This window comes from Lissotriton vulgaris, chromosome 7, assembly GCF_964263255.1.
Source record: "Lissotriton vulgaris chromosome 7, aLisVul1.2, whole genome shotgun sequence".
NCBI classification, from domain to species: Eukaryota; Metazoa; Chordata; class Amphibia; order Caudata; family Salamandridae; genus Lissotriton; species Lissotriton vulgaris.
In genome coordinates, this window is record NC_141695.1 from 454,624,567 (window position 1) to 454,647,637 (window position 23,071).

The window sequence follows — 23,071 nt, forward strand, 5'->3', positions numbered from 1 at the left end:
TTCCCTCACAAACCTGTCCTTTATTTTAACAAATGGGTGAGAAGTAGTAATGAATTGATTAATATTAGTGACAAAATAATTTACTTTCCTTCGGTTTATTTTGGGCAGACATGAAGTAATTTAATGTGTCAGGAATTTTAGCAGCAAAATGTTCGATTTGGCTCACTAATAATCACTTCCTCTTTGTTTCTTATTCAGTCTTTTGTCATGTAAAACTCATGTTATGGATCAGTTTTTGATGAATTCGAAGAGATATATTTCCAAGATCTTCTTGATCTCTACATAGCAGTTTTACGAATCGGATGTGAATCTTACTAAACTCATGTTCCTACACAGTGAAAAAAAGAGGTTGACATCAAATGGTATCTCATATGCTGAAAATGCTCACGTCTCAGGAGTAATGCTACATTACTTACCGGTAATCCTCATTACTCCTGGTCCCGTTGTCCTCGGCCCATTCATTACTAATGGAGATTACTATCTCCTGACAGAAAATAAAAAACAAGAGGAATGCTGGGATATACCTACTGCCCCTCCCCCCGGGAGTATAAAGGTAGTACCTACCCAGCAGACCTCCTGTACTAACAAGCCCAGACAGGAAGGCCGGCCGCCCGGGAGGGAGGGAGGGGCGTATGAATGGGCCGAGGACAACGGGACCAGGAGTAATGAGGATTACCGGTAAGTAATGTAGCATTACCCCCAGGTCCCTTATGTCCTCGGCCCATTCATTACTAATGGAGAAATACCAAAGCAGTAAAAAGCCGGCCTTCCCAACCCAACAGAAGCCAACCCAGGAAACCACACCAAGGCAGCAACCGCAGAAGGAAAAAGGAAGAACCGGGGAAACCCCAGGCAGAGCCCCCGACAAGAGGGACCCCTACCAGACCAGCAGACACCCAACAAGAGCAAGGGCGCACAGCCAGACGACCAGACCGGCCACCACAGAGGCCAACCAGCCCACCGCAGGAACACCCGACAGCCAACCAGCGACAGGGTGAACACAGACACCCAAGACACCACAGGCAAGGGGACAACAGCAGAAGAGAGGCCAAACGAAGAGAAAGGCCATGAACCACCAGGCCAAAAAGCCAGAAACGGGCAGGAGAAGACAACCCACGCCAGAACCGGCAGGAGACAAGCGGACTAGAGGAACCAAAGGCCCAACCAAGAAGAACAGCGGAAGCCCACCAGAACCCGACCCGAAAGTCAAGACCGAGCCCAAGGCCAGGGAAAGAGAGAAACCCCAGACACCAGGGAACGAAGAGCAAACCCGAGGAAGCCAAGCCACCAGGTCCCGCAAGACGAGGACACAAGGCAAAGGGAACCCGCACCTCCAGGAAACCCGAGCAGGAACAACCAACAAGGGCAACCAACCGGGACAAGAGACCCGGAAAAAGAGGAAAGGGAACCGAAGGAACCCCAGGAACCCCAAAACAGAACTCCAGCCAAAGCGGAGGAAACGGGAGCAGGAAACAACAGCCCGAAGAAGGCAAACCCGAACATCAAAGCAGGAGAGCAACCGGACGGGCCAATGACCCGGAGGACCCAAGACAACAGCAAGGGAACCACGAAGGGCACCACAACCACAGCCAAGCCAAGCCAAACCAAAAAAAAGGCCAGGCACAAAGACCCCAAACAGTCCAAGCAAAGGGCCGGCGCAGAAACCCAGAGGCCAGAGAGACAGAGGCAAAACCACCCCAGAGGACCTCACAGAAGCAACCGCAGCCAGGGAGGAAAGCTCAAGCAAACCACAACCCACAGCCCGGCAAGACCCAAGGCAGGGCCAGCACAGGGGACGAACCCCGCACGGCTAAAGCCGCAACCAGGGATACAGGCAGGAAGCTCAAGCCGAAGCCAAATCAACCCGCAGAACCAACCCAAACAAGGGAAGGACAAAGAGGGCAAGACCCCAACAGAGCACAGGCCCGAGAGCCAACAGCCCCGCCGAAGCCCCAACGAACCCCAGAAGAGGCAAGAAGGGCAAACAAGAAGGCAACAGTGCGACGGCCAGAAACAAGAACCAGACCGGAACACACCACAACCATAAGCAACCGAAACCCCACGATGCAGGGACCAGACACCCCACAGGCACACAGGGCACCCGCAAAGAAGTGCCAAGCCACCCATGAAACTCCCAGAAGACACTCCACCCGGCAGGCCAGGACCGCAGAAAGAGCACAACCAGGCAACCCAGAGCAGGACGCACAAACAGAAGGCAGACCAGCTCAGAACAGGAGCCAACAGGGAGGAAGCCCAAGGCAACAGGCAACCACAGAAAGCCACGGCCGAAAGCCAAGCAGAAGCAAACGCAGGCCACAGCAACCAGCGCAGCGCGCCCCCCACACGGCCAAGCAACGGGGAGACGCGCAGAGTGACCCCGAAGAAACGGGGAGACGGAGCCCCCGCCCAAAAGGGCAGAGAACCCGGAACACCGGCCAGGAGGAAGCCATGCCACCCAGCAAGCCCGGCAGGCCGGGAGGCAGACCCAGCAGACATCCAGTGAGATAAGAATCCATAGGCCCAGGAGAGGCAACAACAACCGCCACCCTGCACCACACCCAAAACCAGAAGAGGCAGGGAAGAAAACCAAGGAAGAGGCCAATCGCACCCCACAGCTCCAGGCGGCCAGGCATAAAACAACCAGGCCAGACCAAGCTACCGAGCAGACAGCGGAGCGTTGGAACAACACACCAACCCCGAGAACAGGAGGCATGACAGGACCCGGCAGCCGCCAGGAGTCCCCAGGCAGTCAACACAGCAGACACAGGAGGGGACGCCAGGAAACAGCAGAACCCAGCAAAGGGAAGGCCACAGCACTCGAAGGACCAAGCAGACCCCCACCACGCACCACGCCCGACAACAGGCGCAGGCCGGGATGAACAGAACAGCCGGACCCAAGGCAGCATAAGCCACCCAAGCAGAGGCAGAGGGGAGAGAGCACCCCAAAGAACCAACGGCACCCACGAGAGGAACCAGGCGCAGCCAAAGCAAAGGAGGGGTAGGACCAGGAACCCTGAAGGGAAGAACCAGGAACCCCAAGCAGGGCAGAGGCCACAACAGCCAGCCCGCAGAGGAGGCAAGACCACCGAGGAAGAACAGGACGGCAGGCCAACCTGAACGAGGGGAGCCCACAGGACCCACCGCGCAGAGGCCCAAGAAGCAGGAACAACGACCCACTACCAGACGGGGCAGAGAGCCGGAGCAGAAGGCAACCCAAACAGGCCGCCGAAGCAGAAAAAGAAGAGACACCGGCACCAGAGCACCAGAGGGCAAGGCGCAAACCAGCAGGCAGGGAAACCCCAACCGCACAGGGAACCCACGAGCAAGCAAAGGCAGGAGCAGGAAAAAGAACCAGCCACCACAGAGGCGACCGGAACCCAAGCCAGAAACAGAAAGGGCGAAGAAGAGAACCAATGGAACAGACCCACGGAACGGCCACCACCGGAGAACCGGGGCCAGCCGAAGGCAGCGCGGACCCCCGAAACAGCAGCAGCAGGCAACCCCAAAAGGGAAGGCAGTACAGAGCCAACAAGCAAGCCCCGACACAAAACAGAGGCGCAAAACCGCCAGAGCGGAGGCCCACCAAACGCCGCACAGGGGACCCGAGGACCGACAGAGGGAAAAGTGTCCACCAACACAGCAAAAGGAAGCGCCAGCCAAGGCAAACCAGGAGGCGGACGAGCAGCAACCCGGCCGTGAGGAGCCCACAACAAGAAGAAAGGCACCCACACCCAGCCGCAGCGGAATAGCAACAAAGGGAACAAGGAAAGCACCCCGCACAGCTACTCCCACAGACCCCCGCACAACAAGTGCACAGGAAGGCCAAAGGAAACCGCACACCCCGAAGGTAAGAGGACCACAGAGCCACCAGACCCAGAACAAAACAGGGGCCAAGGAACAGCCCAACCAGCCACCACGGCATGCAGCAGCGCACACACCCCTCCAGACCCGGTTCCAGGAAAGCACCCCAGAAACCGAGCCCCAAAGCCCAGCGCCGCACTCGGAAGCGCGGCGAGACAATAGGAGGCAAGAACCAAGGGGGGCAGCACCAAAGGCTGCAGAGGCAGCCCACCGCCCAGAAACATAGGAGGAAGAGCGCCCCCGCCGAGACTAGAAACTGGACCACCCACCGCCATGTCGACCGGCCAAGCCGAAAGAGCAAGATAGGCAGAGTGACAGGGACAGAGCAGCCCCACCACTGCGGCAGGCAGCACACCCCCCCCCTCCCAGACCCAGGCCCAGGAGAGCAAGGGACAGAGCAGCGGCCCAGCCGACATCCAACAGCAACAGCAGAGGCCAAAAACAAGCCTCCGTCGCACACCCCCCTCCAAGAACAACCAAGAGGAGGCGAGCAGAAGGGGCGCAGGGCAGCAAGCAGTGAAGCGCCCACACACACAGGCAGCTCCGGGACCAGGGCCTGCAGCGAAGAGGACAGAACAAGAAGGCAATGAGACCAGCACAGGAAGTGGAACCAATGCCGAGGACCGAACTCGGGACACCAGCCCCAAAGACGGCAGCCATAGCAGTCACGCCACACGCTCCCGCACCCCATGGAACACTCCGGAAGAAGACATGCCGCAGCCGAGCACCCTCCGGGGGAGCAAGAGAAACGCAGCCCGACACCGAGCACCACGCTCCCAGGCATGCGACAGCAGCAGCAGCAGCCTCGAGAAGCTGCAAGGAGGCAGAAGGGGCGGTCCGCGCCGGGAATCGACCTGCAACAAACAGAGACACACAGAACTCTGGCGTGGGTGCCCAACCTGTCGAGCCACCAAACATGCAAACAAAGCCACTGACAGAGGGAGAAATTGCACCGCAAAGCGGGACTCACCCGGAGCGGGGGCCCGATCAGCACCAGCAAGGCCCCCACACACCCACAGCCGGATCCGGGAATCGAAAGGCAGCGCAGCGCGTCTCCCACCCGGCCAGGCTCGGGGAGACGCTCCCAGCGACCCGGAAGGAACCGGGAGGCGGCGCACCAGCCGCAAAGGGCCGGTAAACCGGAACAGCGGCCGTGGAGAAGTCAATCCCCCCCAGCAAGCCCGGCAGGCCGGGGGGGAGACACAACAGGAACCTCACCCCCGCCCGAGAAGCCAGGCAGCCGGACAGGAGGAGCCACAGGAGGACCGAACGCCACTCAAGCCCAGCAGGAGCAGGTGCAGTCCCCCCACACCAACAGCATCCATCAGCCATTTCTGTCGAAGACAGAAAAAAAGAACAGGAGGTCTGCTGGGTAGGTACTACCTTTATACTCCCGGGGGGAGGGGCAGTAGGTATATCCCAGCATTCCTCTTGTTTTTTATTTTCTGTCAGGAGATAGTAATCTCCATTAGTAATGAATGGGCCGAGGACATAAGGGACCTGGGGGTAATGTGACTTGATGTTGACATGGTCAACTGTGTTTTTACAGTTTTTAGGTCAGCACCAGTATTGATCATGTGTGAGTTGAAATAAAAACAATCATGCACCCTTTCATAAGCTTGTATTGTTTGGAAAATTACTTCTAATGCAATGAGTGATTTTGGGGAAAAGATCACACAGATGTGGCGAATGAATACATTTGAATAAGTGGTTATGTGTTGACTTTAAGAATTGTTGGAGTATTCATTGTACAGTAAGATACAGTTCAAACATTAAAAAACTCTGTTACAGATAAACCAAAGGCAGGCCTACAGAAGTCCTCACAGGGTCGACAGATTTTAAGAGATAAGACTTAGGGCCTTATACACAAATTCATTGTTTAGCTTGTAATTTTCAAAACCCTTTTTATTTTCCTAAATGCTCACTACTTTTACTACTACTGTCATCTACGTATTGGGAAGCAAGTAGCAACGGAATCAGTAAATGTAAAAAAATGAAAATAAGCAGGAAATACATAAAGCAAGGCATCCATTTAGAACTACCCACTAGTGCAGTAGATATGCCAACACCAAAATAGATACTGCACGATGGGGGTTAAATTCAAAATTAATATTGGATATGTACATTCTGCAAATAGTTTGCTTCATGTGACAATGAGAACTGCACATTAAAAAACTGAAGTGCAACAGTCTTCATGTCTCTATAACCACATTTTAAAAACAAGGCTTGTCGTGCCACTGCTGCTGTATTCTATGATGCCATTTCAATGCACGCCGAACCACGCTTGTCTTAACCATGCATATGCCTTAACCACGTATCAGTGTGGATAAGGCAGTCAGCGCTCTAGATTCAGGATAGATGGGCAGGGAGGGGAACAGGAAGGATGGGGACAGTAAGGACCAGGACGTGGCTTAGCAATTAGGTCCGGGGGGGGGGGGGGGGGGGTGGGTCGGGAGGGGGGGGAAGTAGAGGGTAGAGGTAAATATACGGCTGGGGGCTGTTTTAGAGCTTAGGACAGGTGGCTGAGGTCAAGGTAGTTTTAGGACTGGGGCCCAAGTTTGGGGGCTCATGATGGGAGGGGCAAAAGGGGCATTTTTCAGAGCAACAGGCCAGTTTTAGGGCTCACGGCCAGGGGCTGGGGTTGGACTAGTTCTTTGGGCTGGGACTGGGTTTCAGGGCTCAGTGAGGGGGGGGGGGGTCAGGGTAGTTTTTAGGGCTGGGATGGGTAGATTGTAGGGCTGAGGGCTGAGTTTCAGTGCTCAGGGCAGACTGTGCTGGGGTTTTGAGGAAATATAATTTTTGATCGAGTAGTGTTCCCCAGCAAGTACCCCACCGTCTCCATGTACTAGCTCACAGTGCATGTAATTTCCCTCCTGTGCCAACTATGAAGACGCAAATACATTTGCGTCCATCCTTAACATGTCCTCTTTCAGATTCGCCATGAACGGATTGAATATTCAGTTCCTATATATACCGTGCCACCGTCTTTTTGTGGTGCACTTTGCACGTTTTTCAGCTCTGGCGAAGTAGGCCCAGATTATGCCATTGAGCCTTTTCCGAGTTCTTTCCTGCTTCCTGACTCCGAGGGCCTCAGCCCAGGCTACCTCTGTACCAGTGACCCCCACCTTATTCGTTGCGCGGCTCCGGCGCATAGCCTAGCCTCTGCCTGCCAAGACTGCATTCAACCTTCGAATTATCTGCTCCACTCCTCGAAAATACATTCCTGTCTCGTAGCTTAAGTAAACATCCTCCCAGCTGCAGGAGCAGAGGGCCCGGTCCCTCCGTCTCCGTGCAAGTAATTCATAGACTCCGTTGCCATGATAGGCCCATGCCCCCTCACCTAGCAGGCCGACACGTAGACACATGTATACGCACTCACAACCAGTATAGTGTAGTCTCCGCCCGAGAGACCTTTTCCCTTCCAGATATTACAGTTCCTTAAATATATGATATCAGATACGATTTGGGATTAGGTTGATCTGACATCCTAGACTTATGTCTACACTTACACGACTTATGTCTACCCCTGTAGTGCTAAATGTCAAGTTCCCTTCGTCCTCCAGTTATACGTCAGACTCACGTCAAGCTGCTGCGCGCGCATCTCTGTCATATATTTCTGCTGACATTGCAGGATTCTCTTACGGATCCACCTACTTGTGACCTCATGATAAGTGACGTTTCTAGTACACGCCTTCATGCACGCCTATTGTAAACGCCTTTTTCATGACGTTTCCATGTGTTATCTCTTCTGTTACGCCTACTACATGCTCATACATTGTAATGCATTGACTATATATATGTACTTCTGTAAACAATATGTTGTCTGTCTGTCCCTTCCTGAACCTGCGTGGTGATGGAATGGTTATGCCACCTTGGCTCGAGCCAATAACCCAATTCCTTTTACAGGAATAAAACCCTTTTGAGTTAACCTCAATATCCCGGATTTTGCCTCTTATTTCTCTGAGTTATTCTTATTGATTATTGATTATAAATTATGTATTGGTAATCGATTTTACCACAGTTTTGGCGCCCGAACAGGGACTCCTCCCCCACCCCACGCGCCGGAGGTGCGTTGCAGGCCTAGCCCCCTGCCACAGCCGGACGGACAATTACGCGTACCCGCAGGATTTCCTGTATCTCCCTCAGGCCAACGGAGGTGACTGAGGCTGCGATCGACACCCAGACGAGGCGGTGAGGAGTGCGGAGGATCCCGACCTGAGCCTAGCTGAGAGAGCAAGATCCGTGGTATACCGAGGCCCACCAGATTCCGAAGTATCTGCGTCGAGTCCGAATCCAGTCCGAGCCCAGTCCAGTCCAGGGTTTCCGAGGCCTTCTGTTTCCGTGCTTCCTGGTGAGTACCGTTGCTAGGGACGCATCCTGACGTGCGCATTAGTTTGTGCCGGTCAAGACGGGTTCGGGTACACGAGCCTGTTCTGCACTGTTCAGCAGTGTATTTGTACTGTATAGCAGTATATCTAGTTTGCACCTGTAAAAGGTGTATCTGTGCCGTTTAGCGGTACATCCAGTTGCACTAGGTTGGTAGGTTTGTCATTGTAATTAATGTGGTTTGTCTTCGAAATGTTTTGATGTGTCATTCAAATGTCGTGGTATGAGTGAATGTTCGATCTTCATTATTTTGCTTAAACGTGTCTTATGTGTTCATGTTCATATCTGAAGTAAGAACCACGTAGCCAGATTTCAGAATGCCGTTGTTTTCCAAACTAAGACAAATAAAAACCCGTAAAGGGGTTCTAGAAGAAGCTGTTCCCATTCCACCTAGGGATACTCCAGGGTACTTTATGTACCATAAACACGGCCTAGATGCTGTTTTATTTCTCGACTTGTGGGTAGACTACACTAAAGACTTGTCGGAGAATCAGAGATGGCCCGCTGCAGGGACATGGGATGCAGATTGCATCATGAGAGTAGAAGAAGCATTATGGAAAAAGAAAGCCAGACAGTCACAGAAAGATGCCATCGAGCTATGGCGTAAAGAGTCGCATAGGCGCACAGAAAAAGCTCACAGACTAGAGGGAAAGAATAAGGAGGAGCCTGACAAGGCCCAAGAAAATGTATTAGTTGAGGAAGGTATCAGAGTAAAATTAGAACAAGTAGACAGACAGCGAAATACACTTATGAATGGCATGTACCCTATATTGTCAAAAGGCCTGCCTAAAGCCTCTCCAGAAGTACCAAAGGACCTACCACCCCCATTGCTCCCGACTAAAACACATCAGAAGACAGCAAAGGATATTTTCCTTTCTTCCTATTTAGACGATGTAGCTCCCACATATGTTAATACCGCATTGCCACCAGTACCTGCGCCTAACGGTCAGAATCCTTATGCTCTTCCTCCCCGGCAAGCTACTCCTCCCCGGATTTCTCCTCCTGATCCTCCACCTCCTCCTACTTCCCTTGATACGAACCCGACTAACCCTTTCGGAGCCGGTGCCTCAGGAGGCGCGTCCGGAGGGACAGGTTTCCAGACTCCGCCACAAGCCCAACGTCTAAGCTTTAGAGAAATAGCACAACAGCGTACACCTAGAACAGACATTACAATTTATGGAGATCGCCTTGCAGACTGTAGATATGATCCAGTACCTGGTAAAAAGAGTGACGAGAGAATGTTACTCGCATCAGTACGTTTACGGCGAGTCACGAACTTCCTGATGACGTTACCTGGAATGACAGATCACTTAGATCGAATATATACGTTTGTTCAGACAGGAGTAGGGCCTGAAAGTATTAAAGAGGCCATGGCCTATCAGAAAGTGGATACTAAAGGCAAGTTATTGCGGTTTCTTATAAACTGCTTTATTAGAGAAGTGGATAGGCCGGGTATGAACCCGGAGGATGTAAAAGCACTCCACAAATGGGGTCAGCATATAGCGGATGGACAGCATGACAAAGATGCCTGTATAGATAATATGTACCGAAGAATCAGAAAGTCAATAATTAAGATGCATGAGAAAAGGCAGCCCGTACCGGAAATAGAGTCAGACAAACAGGAGTCCTCAGAGGAGGAGGCGGAGGAGGAAGCCGAGACACCAGAACAAACCCAGTTGCCAGCTAGAGAAATGGTGGCTTACGTAGGTAAAGGAAGACCATATAATAATTCTATGCGCCCAGTGCGCCCGGAAAGTAAAAGAATATATCAGGAAGCCATGTGTAATCCTAGAACACCCGAACACTTATTCCAAGCTACTGACAGAGTACTTCAAGAGCGCATGGGGTACCATGTACTCGATTCCATGGATGAACAAGAATTAGCCAGGTCAGCCGTGCAATGGGCTGACAGCTCTGAGAAATATGGTGATGATGCGCTAGCACATACGTTCTTGAACTTGACACCGAGTGAACAGCGTTTAGCCGGTATGTACATGATACAACATCTGCTCTTATTGTATAAAAGCCAACATTCTGATCCAGGCCCTCTGCCTGATATACTAATTGAACTGGTCACGAACAGATGGAAAGGTCTAAGTACTGACCTGATTAAAGTAATTCTAGAACACCGTCACAAGTATAGTGCGTTCCTATGTCCGCAGATCAACTCAGCACCCGTTATGGAACGAAGGACCATGTATTACATGGATAGACAGAATCCGTTACGAGAAGTGCACCCCGTACAGAACGCAGACAACACGCTTAGACGCGTGTTTGTGTATACACCTATAACTAAAATTGAATTGTTAGAGATGAAGAAACTAGTACCTAGTCATGATAAAGACCCTGCAGGTTTTCACCGTGAAATAAAAGACATGTTATTAATGGGCGATTACACTTATCCTGACCTTATGAAAATACTGAAAGTACTACTACCTCCAGGCATATACGAGAAACTCAAAGAAAAAGAGTGGGAGTTGGGAAATGCAAAGATTGATTGGGCTGGATTACAAAATGAAGAGGATACTCGAGTTCCAGGCCTAGGGCTTGGAGATAAAGTTAAAGCGTTACCTGGTTTATTAGTACAAGTGTTGCCACGCTTATTGAGTACGAAAAAGGAGGATTGGGGTGCAATTTCAGCATGTAAACAGAAACCCGATGAAGATACTAGTGATTTTTATACACAATTTGAGAAATGTTTTGGTATTAATAGCGGTTTGAAAGCAAGTAGCGAGTCATATCCACATCTTTTTGTAACAAAACTAGTCGAGAATTCCTTGCCGCAAGTTAAGAATAGAGTATTGAAAGTAGAAAGCACTTGGCAAGCTAACACCCCTGCACAAATGTTACAAATGTTACAGTACCACCAGAATAGACTTAGAGAAGAACAAGAACATGAACAAAGACGCATGAAAGATACAAAAATGAAAATGTTAGTTGCTCAGTCAGTTCCCGCCGATGGTCAGAAAAAGGGTGCGACCCATCCCGGGAATCCAACAGTTCCTGTAAAAGGTGTATGTAATTATTGCAAACAGCCAGGTCATTATATAAACGATTGTGCAGTTTTGAAACATAATATCGCCACGGGTAAGACTAAAGAGAGACCGCGTCCTCCTAGACAAGACCAGACTTCACAACAGGTACCGCAGAATGTACAACATATTGCACCCATGCCAGCCTCCACACAGACCGTAGCGATACCCCAGCAACAGCCCATTACCGCAACACAAAACACAACACAGCAAATGTATCAGTATGCACAGAACGATTACCCTGATTACCAGCGATACACATGAAATAGCCTAGAGAGGGAATTCCGCTTGCCTCTTATTGAAGTTCCTGTAGATCAGAATGGTCCCTACGTACATAGTCAGGTATTAGGGAAAGACAGAAAGTTCCTCATTGATACAGGGGCAAGCAGAACCACGATAAGCCATAACGAAGTACCAGGGGCACCCCTCTCAGGCTCCCAGAACGTGTCCCTTGGATTTTCAGGAAAACCCATTATTAACGAAGTATCGCAACCCCTCCCTCTTGCAGTAGGTCCTCTGACACGGACTACAGATTTATTGCTTACGAAATCATGTCCAGAAAACCTGTTAGGCATTAAAACACTGAAAGCTCTAGGAGCGATTATTTGTTGTTCTCCTGAGGGAGTACGATTGTTCTTGCGAGATTTCAAAGGCCATTATGTATTGAGAGATATGGATCCCCGGTTGCAGAACGTCCCTGCGCACTTGTGGGCGCAGGGCCCCACTGATGTAGGTTGCATGCACATTACCCCGTATCGAGTCACACTCAAGGCAGGAGTGGTATTACCACGGATTCGACAATACAAGTTACCTCCAGATGCTGTAGTGGCTTTACTGAGAATCATTGACGAACTGATTGCACAAGGAGTGGTTGTGGAAACTGACTCCAACGTGTGTAATTCTCCTATCATTCCTGTTCTTAAACGTACTGACCCAAATGCTCCACCTGTTTATCGATTAGTTATTGATCTACGCGAATTGAATAAATGCATTGTACCACAATACCCTGTGGTCCCAGATATCTCTTCATTACTAACTGCTATTGACTCAGAAGCGACGTTCTTCACTGTAATTGACCTCAAGAACGCCTTCTTCAGTGTTCCTATTGATCCGGAAAGCCAATATTTGTTCGGATTCAGTTTAAATGGACGATCTTTCAAATTTGCCCGTGCACCTCAAGGGTTCACAGAAAGCCCCAGCATCTATAGTCAAGCACTGAAAAAACAACTCGATAGCATCCACATGCCGGTACACACTGCTCTGCTTCAGTATGTCGATGATCTGCTGATCACTGCTCGAAGCGAACCCGAATGTGAAACTGCTTCTCTGACTGTTCTGAACTTCCTGGCCGACAAAGGACACAAGGTGTCTCCTTCGAAGCTACAATTCTGTGTTCAGCAAGTTGTGTACCTGGGTCACTTGCTGTCCAAAGTGGGGAGACAGCTCACACCCGATCGCATTCAGTTAATCGTAAACATGTCACCACCCAGAACACAAAAGGAAGTGCGGGCTTTCATAGGCCTCACTTCATACTGCAGACAATGGATTCCCCAATATGCATTTCTAGCAAAACCACTCATTCAGTTAACGACACAGGAGGCAGCGACTTCGTCTGTCCTCCCTTGGACTCAGGAACATACACAAGCTTTTGAAGACTTGAAGAAAGCCTTATGTCAAGCACCCGTTTTAGCGACACCATGTTACAGTAAGCCTTTTACACTTTTTGTCACAGAACGTGAAGGCACTGCCTTGTCAGTCCTCACTCAGGAACAAGCAGGTTCACACAAGCCGTGTGCTTACTTTTCTAGCACATTAGATCCAGTAGCCCAAGCCCTTCCAGCATGTTTGAAGTCAGTTGCAGCAACAGCTTTAGCTATCAGACAGAGTGATTCTATTGTGTTAGGACACCCATTGACAGTACAGGTTCCACATTCTGTAGAGGTTCTTTTAAATCGCACTCAGACCCAACACCTGACTATAGCAAGATTGACAGGTTACGAACTGACATTGTTCCAACCTCATATTGAAATCAGACGCTGCAGCACATTGAATCCTGCCACGTTATTGCCAGTAAGTGGAGTAGATCCATTGGCACATGATTGCATTGAAGTTATCACTATCACAACAAAGCCTAGACAAGACTTGACAGATGTTCCGTTACCGGATCCAGACCTGACACTGTATGTGGATGGTTCATGTATGAGAACAAGGACCGGTGAATTAGTGGCAGCCTACGCTGTCACGACAGACACGGAAGTCATTGAAACCAGTTGTATTGACACTTTGTCAGCTCAAGCAGCAGAGCTCATCGCTCTGACACAAGCATGTATTCAAGCCAAAAATAAGAGAGCCAACATATATACTGATTCACGTTATGCCTTCGGAGTCGTTCACGACTTTGGAGTCCTTTGGCGAGAGAGAGGTTACTTAACTTCCCACGGTGCCAACATCCAACATGGTCCCCTCATTCAAGCTTTATTAGATGCGATACATCTACCCACTGCAATCTCTATCATGAAATGTAAGGCACATACCAAGGTTACTGACACCATTTCCCAGGGTAACGACCTGGCAGATCGAACAGCAAAGCAAACTGCTCAGAACCGAACTCATGTAACTGACCAGACACAAATAGTGGTACCTTCACATTGTATGACAGTTAGGGATCCCGCTAATGATGTGATCGACATACAGTCACATGCAACACCAGATGAAATTAAGGAATGGACTAAACTAGGAGGGGTCCAAACAGATCAGGGATGGATGACGAAGGGAGAATCTACATGGTTTCTCCCCGATTCTATGGTACAAGTCATTATTAACACAATACATAGTCCCGCACACCTAGGGGAGAAGGCAATGCTAGACAGTATCCAACACATATGGTCCAACAAAAACTTACGGGCAGCAGCCAAACAGAAAGTGCGTACTTGCATGATTTGTGGTCAGTTCAATCCAGGTAAAAGCATCCCCGTAGAGCAAGGTGGATTTCAGCCTCCCGATCACCCTTTTGAAGTCCTCCAGATGGATTATATCCAGATGGAACGTTGTCGAGGATTTAAGTATGTCCTCGTAGTCGTGTGTGCTCTTTCCCGATGGATAGAGGCATACCCAGTTCCCGATTATACTGCTCCGACCACTGCCAAGCAACTGGTTCGTGAATACTTCCCACGGTATGGTTTGCCCCGTATCGTGTACTCAGATAATGGCCAGCCGTTCTCATCCGCACTTGTGGAAAACATTACACTCCTGTTAGGTTACCAGTGGAAGTTCCATTGTGTTCGGCATCCCGAGGCAGCAGGTCTCGTGGAGCGCCACAATCAGACACTGAAAATCCGACTTTCCAAGATTTGTAGAGACAAAGGTATAGACTGGATAGTTGCCTTGCCGGTCGCCCTCTTCTATATGAGGATGGTGGTCCATTCCCGTTCTGGGCTATCCCCGTACGAAGTGGTCTTTGGTAGGCCACCGAATATGTGGGGGACGCCTATTCCACGTAAAATAACTGATGTTGATTGTCTTATGCTGACAGATTACCTTGCCTCCTTGATGTCTGCACTACAATCTTGTCGTTCACAGGTAGCTGCAGCCTTTCCCGACAACACCGAGACGAAGCCCCATGAGGTGGTACTACGTTTTCGTCAGGAATTTTGATCGGAAGAGCCCACTGGAGCCCCGCTGGCAATCCCCGAAGTTGGTTCTGCTCACGACGAGGACAGCTGTGAAAATAGAGGGCAGGAAGGGATGGCTGCATTCCAGCCATATTAAAAAATATTTCGGACTTCCTTCGGACTTGGACTCTAAGCCCTGCCCTCCTCCACAACCTGACACGAAACTCCCTTTGGCTGAGAAAACTGCTTCAGAAAATTACAGACTGAAATTACGATCTAGCAAGTCAGACAGTTTAATTGTTTAAGTCCTCCCCTAGGTGAATCGGTTAAATTATTTCTGACATGTATCCCCTAGATCGAGATAGAGAGAGAGATAGACAAAGACAACATAAGAGAAATGCATATTGCAAATCACTTCGTAGTCGCTGTATAGTGACACTACAGAACGTGAAGGCACTGCCTTGTCAGTCCTCACTCAGGAACAAGCAGGTTCACACAAGCCGTGTGCTTACTTTTCTAGCACATTAGATCCAGTAGCCCAAGCCCTTCCAGCATGTTTGAAGTCAGTTGCAGCAACAGCTTTAGCTATCAGACAGAGTGATTCTATTGTGTTAGGACACCCATTGACAGTACAGGTTCCACATTCTGTAGAGGTTCTTTTAAATCGCACTCAGACCCAACACCTGACTATAGCAAGATTGACAGGTTACGAACTGACATTGTTCCAACCTCATATTGAAATCAGACGCTGCAGCACATTGAATCCTGCCACGTTATTGCCAGTAAGTGGAGTAGATCCATTGGCACATGATTGCATTGAAGTTATCACTATCACAACAAAGCCTAGACAAGACTTGACAGATGTTCCGTTACCGGATCCAGACCTGACACTGTATGTGGATGGTTCATGTATGAGAACAAGGACCGGTGAATTAGTGGCAGCCTACGCTGTCACGACAGACACGGAAGTCATTGAAACCAGTTGTATTGACACTTTGTCAGCTCAAGCAGCAGAGCTCATCGCTCTGACACAAGCATGTATTCAAGCCAAAAATAAGAGAGCCAACATATATACTGATTCACGTTATGCCTTCGGAGTCGTTCACGACTTTGGAGTCCTTTGGCGAGAGAGAGGTTACTTAACTTCCCACGGTGCCAACATCCAACATGGTCCCCTCATTCAAGCTTTATTAGATGCGATACATCTACCCACTGCAATCTCTATCATGAAATGTAAGGCACATACCAAGGTTACTGACACCATTTCCCAGGGTAACGACCTGGCAGATCGAACAGCAAAGCAAACTGCTCAGAACCGAACTCATGTAACTGACCAGACACAAATAGTGGTACCTTCACATTGTATGACAGTTAGGGATCCCGCTAATGATGTGATCGACATACAGTCACATGCAACACCAGATGAAATTAAGGAATGGACTAAACTAGGAGGGGTCCAAACAGATCAGGGATGGATGACGAAGGGAGAATCTACATGGTTTCTCCCCGATTCTATGGTACAAGTCATTATTAACACAATACATAGTCCCGCACACCTAGGGGAGAAGGCAATGCTAGACAGTATCCAACACATATGGTCCAACAAAAACTTACGGGCAGCAGCCAAACAGAAAGTGCGTACTTGCATGATTTGTGGTCAGTTCAATCCAGGTAAAAGCATCCCCGTAGAGCAAGGTGGATTTCAGCCTCCCGATCACCCTTTTGAAGTCCTCCAGATGGATTATATCCAGATGGAACGTTGTCGAGGATTTAAGTATGTCCTCGTAGTCGTGTGTGCTCTTTCCCGATGGATAGAGGCATACCCAGTTCCCGATTATACTGCTCCGACCACTGCCAAGCAACTGGTTCGTGAATACTTCCCACGGTATGGTTTGCCCCGTATCGTGTACTCAGATAATGGCCAGCCGTTCTCATCCGCACTTGTGGAAAACATTACACTCCTGTTAGGTTACCAGTGGAAGTTCCATTGTGTTCGGCATCCCGAGGCAGCAGGTCTCGTGGAGCGCCACAATCAGACACTGAAAATCCGACTTTCCAAGATTTGTAGAGACAAAGGTATAGACTGGATAGTTGCCTTGCCGGTCGCCCTCTTCTATATGAGGATGGTGGTCCATTCCCGTTCTGGGCTATCCCCGTACGAAGTGGTCTTTGGTAGGCCACCGAATATGTGGGGGACGCCTATTCCACGTAAAATAACTGATGTTGATTGTCTTATGCTGACAGATTACCTTGCCTCCTTGATGTCTGCACTACAATCTTGTCGTTCACAGGTAGCTGCAGCCTTTCCCGACAACACCGAGACGAAGCCCCATGAGGTGGTACTACGTTTTCGTCAGGAATTTTGATCGGAAGAGCCCACTGGAGCCCCGCTGGCAATCCCCGAAGTTGGTTCTGCTCACGACGAGGACAGCTGTGAAAATAGAGGGCAGGAAGGGATGGCTGCATTCCAGCCATATTAAAAAATATTTCGGACTTCCTTCGGACTTGGACTCTAAGCCCTGCCCTCCTCCACAACCTGACACGAAACTCCCTTTGGCTGAGAAAACTGCTTCAGAAAATTACAGACTGAAATTACGATCTAGCAAGTCAGACAGTTTAATTGTTTAAGTCCTCCCCTAGGTGAATCGGTTAAATTAGTTTCTGACATGTATCCCCTAGATCGAGATAGAGAGAGAGATAGACAAAGACAACATAAGAGAAATGCATATTGCAAATCACTTCGTAGTCGCTGTATAGTGACACTACTTGTTATGTTTTTTTTAAGTTTGCTGGTTATTACTGCTAGTGTTCTGCTACACATATACTATCCTATATTCAAGCGTACACAATCTGCCTATAATGCCACTGCTGAACATTCTTTTAGTGAAGTACCGCCTCACGAATTGTCCTACAGACTTGCGCTGCGCAATAACACTTTTATTAGTATGTTACATCACTCCCATCAGACTACCAATGCTACTAATTGTTGGATATGTGGTCGTCTCCCTCCTTACCAAGAAAACAAGGGTGTTTTGCCCCTTTTCCCATACCCGTTCACTCACAATGGCACGTGTGGTGCATGGTTTAAAATGCTCAATTCCCTAGTTTCTACTGCTGCTATTTACGAAGGTAACTGGGTTTGGGGAAACCTGAACTTAGTCCTGCTTAAGGTATGCTACCCTGACAAGGAGGGACTCCCCGTAGATACTGGAACTGATCTAGAAAATGAAGTATATGGATTAGGTAATTACACAGTTACATTTATGATTTTGTCTGTTGAATCCGAAGCTGCTCCTGTTCTACCTGCTATGGAAGTATTGCCCGTCACTGGTGAACTCTGTGTTCGCAAGAATGGTTCCGTACATTTAGGTCATAGTAAATGTAGCACTGTAGTCGATTTCACTGATCATGGTAGATCCACGTTTAGGGCCTTACGTCACTCCTATTTTGTCTGTGGTCATACTGCATACGTCCGTTTGCCTCTAGATTGGGATGGTACCTGTTACATTGCGTTCCTTCTGCCACCTGTTTTCCTAGCCCCTCCTGACTACCATAGAAACACCAATCTGGGTAAGCATAGATACCAGAGAGATCTCCCGCTTGTCGATTATACTGAAACTACATGGGAACAGTATACAGATTTCAATAAAGGGTTCTTCCCCTACCTAGGTACTGTTTCAAATAGTAAACTAATTCGTAGACTAACCAGAACCCTCGAAGCAGTGGTACTTGAGACCACTTCAGCTCTAGGTAACTTAACGGAGGAACAGTCCGCTATGCGGGTTGTTGTTCTTCAAAATCGTCTTGTTATTGACGTCATCTTGGCAGATAGGGGTGGAGCTTGTAAGGTCATCGGGTCAAGCTGCTGTATTTTCATTCCTAATAACGCGCCAACCGTGTATAAAGCTATTACACGTCTCCATAAAATTGCAAGTTTAATTCATCAGACTCCAGGCACCTGGACTTGGTCCGGTTGGTTCTGGACAACGTTGTCAGCCTGGGGGTGGAAGATCCTATCCCTCCTAGGTATTGGCTTTCTCGTAGTATTCAGTTGTTGCCTGTGTCTCCAATGTGGTCCGGCGATTTGCGGCCTGTGTGCCACTTCATGTGTCCCGCATCCAAGTTCCCATTCAAAGCGCGTAAAAGAAGAGCAAATGATGTTAAGTGAACAAGTTGATCAATTAATGAGAATCGATGTATCATGAAGGGTCCGTGGGGAACAAGGAGGGAATGAGGAAATATAATTTTTGATCGAGTAGTGTTCCCCAGCAAGTACCCCACCGTCTCCATGTACTAGCTCACAGTGCATGTAATTTCCCTCCTGTGCCAACTATGAAGACGCAAATACATTTGCGTCCATCCTTAACATGTCCTCTTTCAGATTCGCCATGAACGGATTGAATATTCAGTTCCTATATATACCGTGCCACCGTCTTTTTGTGGTGCACTTTGCACGTTTTTCAGCTCTGGCGAAGTAGGCCCAGATTATGCCATTGAGCCTTTTCCGAGTTCTTTCCTGCTTCCTGACTCCGAGGGCCTCAGCCCAGGCTACCTCTGTACCAGTGACCCCCACCTTATTCGTTGCGCGGCTCCGGCGCATAGCCTAGCCTCTGCCTGCCAAGACTGCATTCAACCTTCGAATTATCTGCTCCACTCCTCGAAAATACATTCCTGTCTCGTAGCTTAAGTAAACATCCTCCCAGCTGCAGGAGCAGAGGGCCCGGTCCCTCCGTCTCCGTGCAAGTAATTCATAGACTCCGTTGCCATGATAGGCCCATGCCCCCTCACCTAGCAGGCCGACACGTAGACACATGTATACGCACTCACAACCAGTATAGTGTAGTCTCCGCCCGAGAGACCTTTTCCCTTCCAGATATTACAGTTCCTTAAATATATGATATCAGATACGATTTGGGATTAGGTTGATCTGACATCCTAGACTTATGTCTACACTTACACGACTTATGTCTACCCCTGTAGTGCTAAATGTCAAGTTCCCTTCGTCCTCCAGTTATACGTCAGACTCACGTCAAGCTGCTGCGCGCGCATCTCTGTCATATATTTCTGCTGACATTGCAGGATTCTCTTACGGATCCACCTACTTGTGACCTCATGATAAGTGACGTTTCTAGTACACGCCTTCATGCACGCCTATTGTAAACGCCTTTTTCATGACGTTTCCATGTGTTATCTCTTCTGTTACGCCTACTACATGCTCATACATTGTAATGCATTGACTATATATATGTACTTCTGTAAACAATATGTTGTCTGTCTGTCCCTTCCTGAACCTGCGTGGTGATGGAATGGTTATGCCACCTTGGCTCGAGCCAATAACCCAATTCCTTTTACAGGAATAAAACCCTTTTGAGTTAACCTCAATATCCCGGATTTTGCCTCTTATTTCTCTGAGTTATTCTTATTGATTATTGATTATAAATTATGTATTGGTAATCGATTTTACCACAGTTTGATCTTTACCATGCATATACCTTAACCAATCATGCCTTTACAACGAAATTTGTTGTACAGGCATGTGTGGTTAAGACACAGTCATTGTTAAGGCTGCATTGTTTAGGCATGCATGCTTTAGGGAGTCATTGTTCACACAATCTGCCTACACAGTTGAGTGACAAAGCCGGTTTTGCTTCTGTGATCTACACAGCAGCCTCCTTATAATAAATGGTTTGGCAAACAAGAAAGAACGTAGGCCTGGTCTGTTTCACGACAAATGATTGGCAGCTTCATGTAGATTGTTTTCTGGCATCCAATTTAGGGTTCAGGAACCTTAGGCTAAGGAACACCAGACGGATGTTGTACAAGAGGATTTGTAGAGTGACTGCTCTTTGTATGTGCTAGAGAACGAGGCAATATAAAGCCAGGTTTTCCTCATTTCTGCCACTGAACGTTGCTGTTGATGTTGCTGCCGTGCTGACCAGTGCTTTCCCTGGCTAATTTCCCACACTTGGCCGTGTCTCCCCAGGCCTCTGCAGCCTTCTCTACCTTGGCGCGGCTGCTGAGAAGGGGGGACTCTGAATCCCAGAGTGCTTTGCAGCAGGAGCCGCCGCAGCTGATCTGCGCACCTGGAGGTGCTTTAAAACAGAGGCCAGCCCCGTGGGAACGGGTTTCCTCATTTCTGCCACCGAACGCTGCTGTTGCTGCCGTGCTGACCTGTGCTTTCCCTGGCTAATTTTCCAGACTTGGTCCGTGTCTCCCCCCCGCCGCCGCAGCCTTCTCTACCTTGGCGCGGCGGCTGAGAGGGGGGACTCTAAATCCCAGGGTGCTTTGTGGCAGGAGCCGCCGCAGCTGATCCAGCGCCTGGAGGCGCTTTAAAACAGAGGCCAGCCCCCGTGATGCGGGATACGCGCGGGCTATTCTGGGTAAGCCTGGGCAAAGGGCGGGCTGTCTACGGCGTTCTGAGGCTGTCGGAGACCGGACTGGGCCATCCCTCTGACCCCTCTGACGTCTCTAGAAACTGTGAGTACCGAGAATATACTGTTCTAACATTGTGCGATCATGGCAGCACGAAGGGGAATGAAACCTACACCTTCAGGGCATGTAACAGGGACCCTGGACCAATTTATTTTGTGGGCCTCTTCAGTACTGAAAAAAGGAAATAGCTATGACGGAACGCCGACTGTCTCAAGACCCGTTTTTTTTTAGGAGATCATCTCTGGGATTAGTAGCTCAAGCTCGTGCTCCTGGGACTCCTTTGCAAAGCTCTGTAGATGACGGTCATCCCGTAAGCCTAAATTCTTGCCCAAAAAATACACCAGGACTAGCGGATGCAAGCAAGCAAGCAACCTCTAGCTGGGCAGGTTGTCCATAAGGCGACCATCCACTCAGAATCTAGTAAAACCCTGTCTGACTAGGGCAGTTGTAATGAAGGCGCAATCCCTAAAAGAAAGCGGACTGGTGCTCAGCCACAAGGGCGAAAACCTAAGCAGGCAAAACACAATAATTTAATGGAACCACCAATCATAGATTAAACAAGCTTAGTATACCTGAGGCTCCCTTGGTCAGCCTACTAGAGCCACGATAGCAGTAGTGGGTGTCCCGCAGATCCAACATAAATCAATACCTGCTTCTTCAAATAATCATCCTCCTGTGTCATCGAACAACGGCCCAACCTATGCCCCAGTAATTCTGGGACTACAGCTGTGGGAAAAGTCTTGAACTCCAAACCGGCAAAATTACAATCACCGGGCAAAGCCCCCACAATTCGACTCCGGGCCAATCATCCCCCTTTGGACCTTCTACGCATCGATCTACCTCCAGAAAGTGTCCCGTACGTGGTTGTTCTTACAGGGGTCCCTAAGTTGGCCCACGACAGAAGTGAATCTTGTGTGGAACTTACGAACAAGGCAATACATTGGTTGAACACTTACAGACCTCTGCCAAGAACTATCCAGAGCAAAATTCTGTTTGTTAGAAGGGTGGGGTGGGTGGGCCATAAACCAAAAAATGTGGATGGCGATTGTGTAATTATAAATTTCCAAGATTACAGGGCTGTTGACCATGTGTTTAGTCCCCGTTATAAAAGCTTAGACACAACCATCAACACCCTGAGGCTGTCATTTTTACCAACCAACTAATCCACATTGCACCTACGATATTACGACTTGTGACCAATGGCACCATGCAAATGAAACCTGGTGCAAAGTGGATAGCACAGGGGACTGGCGGAGCAGGGACCAAGTTCTGGGTTTCCCAGTAATCAAAAGATATAACTTACTGGACCAGGTGGACTGACTACAAACATCTCTCCGGCCCCAAGTTGCGTCTCAATTAGAAAATCCCAGGAAGGAAATGATGGGGAACACTGGGAAGGAATGTTTGGGGGACGTGAGCAGTTTATTAGAATCATCATCCTCCAATGGAGTAACCTCCGTGATCAACTATTCAGTCAGTCAATTCCTTTATTCGCGATAAATTAATATCATATAAAGACAAAATAGCACAGTCATTTAAACATACAAACAATTACGGCGAAATTGAATTAAAAATCTACAGTCAGTTACAGTTACAATAAAACTCATTAAGATTAAGAATTTCATAGAAATAGAGCAATGTTTAACTTAAAACTCATTTCATGACATATAAAATGAAGTATACATATCAAGACAACTATTTGTCACAGATATTTAAGAGTGGTGGAAGTGTGACATTTCTCCTCCTTAT

The 23,071-nt window shown here is 48.8% G+C and overlaps 1 protein-coding gene across 2 annotated transcripts in view; it reads left to right on the forward strand.

The window, feature by feature from the left end:
* LOC147701848 (CD209 antigen-like protein C) overlaps positions 1–23,071 on the forward strand; it is a 473,405-nt gene that overhangs the window by 294,504 nt on the left and 155,830 nt on the right. The window contains exon 2 of one of the 2 annotated variants that reach the window (XM_086930481.1): positions 5,653–5,704. The exons of the other annotated variant lie outside the window; for it this stretch is intronic. Coding sequence (XP_086786607.1) covers positions 5,653–5,704 — 52 coding nt within the window. The remainder of the gene's footprint in view (positions 1–5,652; positions 5,705–23,071) is intronic. 2 annotated transcript variants of the gene reach the window in all.